Consider the following 4,660-nt stretch of genomic DNA (forward strand, 5'->3'; position numbering starts at 1 on the left):
TCTGATCTTTATGATTTCTTTCCTTCTGCTAACTTTGGGTTTTGTTTGTTCTTCTTTCTCTAGTTCCTTTAGCTGTAAGGTTTGACTGTTTACTTGAGATTTTTCTTGTTTCTTGAGGTTTGATTGTTTACTTGAGATTTTTCTTGTTTCTTGAGGTATAGCAATTTTCCTATATTGCTATAAAATTCCCTCTTAGAACTGCTTTGCTGCATCCCATAGGTTTTGGATCATCCTGTTTTCATTTTCATTTGTCTCTAGGTATTTTTTGATTTCCTGTTTGATTTCTTCAGTGATCTCTTGGTTATTTAGTAACGTATTGTTTAGCCTCCATGTGTTTGTGTTTTTTACCTTTTATTCCCTGCAATTGATTTCTAATCTCATAGCGTTGTGGTCAGAAAAGATGCTTGATATGATTTCAATTTTCTTAAATTTACTGAGGCTTCATTTGTGACCCAAGATGTGATCTATCCTGGAGAATGTTCTGTGTGCACTTGAGGAGAAAGTGTAATCTGCTGGTTTTGGATGGAATGTCCTATAAATATCAATTAAATCTATTTGGTCTATTGTGTCAATTAACGCTTGTGTTTCCTTATTAATTTTCTGTCTGGATGATCTGTCCATTGGTGAAAGTGAGGTGTTAAAGTGCCCCACTCTTATTGTGTTACTGTCGATTTCCTCTTTTACAGCTGTTACCAGTTGCCTTATGTATTGAGGTGCTCCTATGTTGGATGCATATATATTTATAATTGTTATATCTTCTTCTTGGATTGATCCCTAGATCATTATGTAGTGTCTTTCCTTGTCTTTTGTAACATTCTTTATTTTAAAGTGTATTTTATCTGATATGAGTACTGCTCCTGCAGCTCTATTTGATTTCCATTTGCATGGAATTATCTTTTTCCATCCCTTCACTTTCAGTCTGTATGTGTCCCTAGGTCTGAAGTGGGTCTTTTGTAGGCAGCATATAGATGGGTCTTGCTTTTTGTATCCATTTAGCGAGCCTGTGTCTTTTGGTTGGAGCATTTAATCCATTCATGTTTAAGGTAATTATCGATATGTATATTCCTATTACCATTTACTTAATGGTTTGGGGTTTGTTTTTGTAGGTTTTTCTTCCTTGTGTTTCCCACTTAGAGAAGTTCCTTTAGAATTTGTTGTTCAGCTGGTTTGGTGGTGCTGAATTCTCTTAGCTTTTGCTTGTCTGTAAAGCTTTTGATTTCTCCATCGAATCTGAATGAGATCCTTGGTGGGTCGAGTAAACTTGGTTGTAGGTTCTTCCCTTTCATCACTTTAAGTATATCATGCCACACCCTTCTGGCTTGTAAAGTTTCTGCTGAGAAATAAGCTGTTAACCTTATGGGAGTTCGCTTGTATGTTATTTGTCATTTTTCCCTTGCTGCTTTCAATAATTTTTCTTTGTCTTTAATTTTTGCCAATTTGATTACTATGTGTCTTGGCATGTTTCTCCTTGGGTTTATCCTGTATGGGACTCTCTGCACTTCCTGGACTTGGGTTGCTATTTCCTTTCCCATGTTAGGGAAGTTTACAACTATAACCTCTTCAAATATTTTCTTGGGTCTTTCTCTCTCTCTTCTCTTTCTGGGACCCCTATAATGCGAATTTCTTTTTTCTTTATTCTGTTCTGTGGCAGTGAATTCTACCATTCTGTCTTCCAGGTCACTTATCCATTCTTCTGCCTCAGTTATTCTGCTATTGATTCCTTCTAGTGTACTTTTCATTTCAGTTATTGTATTCTTCATCTCTGTTTATTTGTTCTTTAATTCTTCTAGATCCTTGTTAAACATTTCTTGCATCTTCTCAATCTTTGCCTCCATTCTTTTTCCGAGGTCCTGGATCATCTTCACTATCATTATTCTGAATTCTTTTTCTGGAAGATTGCCTATCTCCACTTCATTTAGTTCCTTTTCTGGGGGTTTATTTTGTTCCTTCATCTGGTACATAGCCCTTTGCCTTTTCATCTTGTCTATCTTTCTGTGAATGTGGTTTTTGTTCCACAGGCTGCAGGATTGTAGGTCTTCTTGCTTCTGCTGTCTGCCCTGTGGTGGATGAGGCTATCTAAGAGGCTTATGCAAGTTTCCTGATGGGAGGGACTGGTGGTGGGTAGCTATCAGTGATATTTTCCAACAGATGACTGCATTAGATACCAGAAGAGAAAATTTCTGTGAACATCATTAATCTCACCATCTCACTTGACTAGAGGAGGAATGAATGTCTTCTAGAATTCAGAGTAGGGGACAAAACTCAAGAAACACACAGGTGGCAATAAATGTTTGAAGCAGATTAGGTAGGTCTACATGATGCTGCAGAGAGGAAGTCCCTCTAAAGGGCTCATCAGCCACACACCCTCAGCGAACTATTGCCATGTGGGGATGTGAGTCCAATGTAACCTGTTTTTTTATTTCTCTACAAGTCCAAACATTTCTATGAAATCCCTCAGATGTTAAGATAATTGACTTCAAATCTGCATTTTCATAAGACACTCAGTGGACCAAACATAAAGTATTTTAGAATTATATATATAAATTTTTTCAACCAACACCGAACTGACCTATAACTATACTGATCTGAAACTAGGAGTTTTATGCCCATCACATGTTGAAACTAACATGACCTCCTTTGTCCTTTTTATCTGATCCCACAGGTGAAAGAGACATAAGGATTGATGATATACAAAAACTAAAAGTGGTAGAAAACTTTATTTATGAGAGCATGCGGTACCAGCCTGTCGTAGACCTGGTTATGCGCAAAGCCTTAGAGGATGATGTCATCGATGGCTACCCAGTGAAAAAGGGGACTAACATTATCCTGAATATTGGAAGAATGCATAGACTCGAGTTTTTCCCCAAGCCCAATGAATTTACTCTTGAAAACTTTGCCAAGAATGTAAGAGCCCTTCCTTAAAACTGAGTGCGCCACTCTTGAAAATGTCAACTGTTAAGTCCTCTCTGTTTCTGTGTTTGCACAATGTATATTTCATTCTATTTACTCATTCTCTTCACACCTCACCAAGAACACACATTTCTCCTAGCTTGGAACATGGCCACCATGTCTGTCCTCAAGCCAAGGAGGCTGGCTCTCCAGCTCTCAGAAATGTCTTCATGGAGGTACAAATTAGGTCAAAAGGTGAACAATTCAGGCCCTTAATTTGCTTAAAATGAGGCAAATTTTCTTTACCAACCCATTTAAACTTAACTTTTCAATTTAAATATATCACCTTTTCATCATGTAGATTCAGCAGCAGCATCATCTAAGTCAAGGAAATCCACTTCTGCTTCAGATGGAAATCAAGTGAGAAGAAAAGATTTGGTTTTTGCAGTGGGCCTTTGGTTTCTCAAATGGCCCCACAAACACTAGGCCTCACTCTATATAAGACTTTGTAATTAGAAGAGCCTCAGCTTGTTCTTTTTCTGTAATTGAGGTGTACTGGAGATTCTGCCTCCATTATGTCAATTTTAGGCAATGATTTTTTTAACCTGAATTATCCAGATAGTTCCCTCTGTGCCCCCTTTTACCATTTGCATATGGAAATATGATCTTAGTTAAACCAGTTGTCTAATTCATTCCATTTCTATATAAGCAACCCACGCCATGTTGGCAATTGGTCAAAAATAACTTACTGAGCGTGTATTAAGTGCCAGGCACTATGTGATTACAAATGGGGACAAGACAGGCAGAGCTGTCCCATTAAATATTTGTATAACTAAATATATTTAGATCCTTGGCACTAATAGACAGGGAATCCACACCTTTGCCTAAATTTGTCCTGTCATCTAGTTATACAGCCGGGCACAAAAACAATCTTTGCCTCAATGACTGGCAGAACAGCAGTAAAGCCATGGCCTTCCCACAGAGCTAGTTGAGTATTTACATGAAAAGCAAAACTGGGGATTGTTTGAAGTTGTGACCGTATCACAAAGGGTGAATCAAACTGGAGGGAGAAAGAGGCTTATCTGAGTTACAGTCACTCCTCTCCGTGAAGGAGCAGTATGGCCAAGTCGCCGAAACCGAGCATTCTGACTCACAGTGTTTTCAGGGTGAATCATACAGATATGCATGACTCTAGCCTTTACTTCTCTGGCTAATTGTCTGATCATTTTCCTAGGTTCCTTACAGGTACTTTCAGCCATTTGGCTTTGGGCCCCGGGCCTGTGCGGGAAAATACATTGCCATGGTGATGATGAAGGTCACCCTGGTCACACTTCTGAGACGCTTCCACGTGCAGACATTGCAAGGTCAATGGGTTGAAAACATGCAGAAGAAAAATGACTTATCCTTGCACCCAGATGAGACCAGCGACCTGCTGGGAATGATTTTCATCCCAAGAAATTCAGACAAGTGCCTCGACCACTAAAAAAGTTTGGTCAGTCCCTGCCCTGGAGCACTTCTCAACAGTATTCCACATGGAAACCACCCACCTTTGCCAGGTAGTCCTCCTCCCATAAACAACCGTGGTCTCTGGCCTTTTATACACTTACCTCCTGTGGGGTGTCAGCAAGCCGGAAGACGCCGGTCATCTGACTGCATCCAAACAGAAACAAGACTGCAGGAGAAAATACGGAGGCCAAAATTTGTGCAGGAAACTGCAGCCCTAAAGGCCCAGTTCCACAAAACATGCTTTGGAAAAAACAAGCCATCAGCA

The 4,660-nt window shown here is 39.4% G+C and overlaps 1 protein-coding gene across 1 annotated transcript in view; it reads left to right on the top strand.

Annotated features, from left to right (window-relative positions):
* Nucleotides 1–4,372, top strand: part of LOC102982657 (aromatase-like) — a 34,240-nt gene extending 29,868 nt beyond the window's left edge. The window contains exons 8-9 of the mRNA XM_024117129.1: nt 2,663–2,904; nt 4,124–4,372. Of these exons, the coding sequence (XP_023972897.1) occupies nt 2,663–2,904; nt 4,124–4,372 (491 nt within the window). The remainder of the gene's footprint in view (nt 1–2,662; nt 2,905–4,123) is intronic.
* Nucleotides 4,373–4,660: the final 288 nt, after the last annotated feature.

This window comes from Physeter macrocephalus, chromosome 11 (assembly GCF_002837175.3).
Source record: "Physeter macrocephalus isolate SW-GA chromosome 11, ASM283717v5, whole genome shotgun sequence".
NCBI lineage: Eukaryota > Metazoa > Chordata > Mammalia > Artiodactyla > Physeteridae > Physeter > Physeter macrocephalus.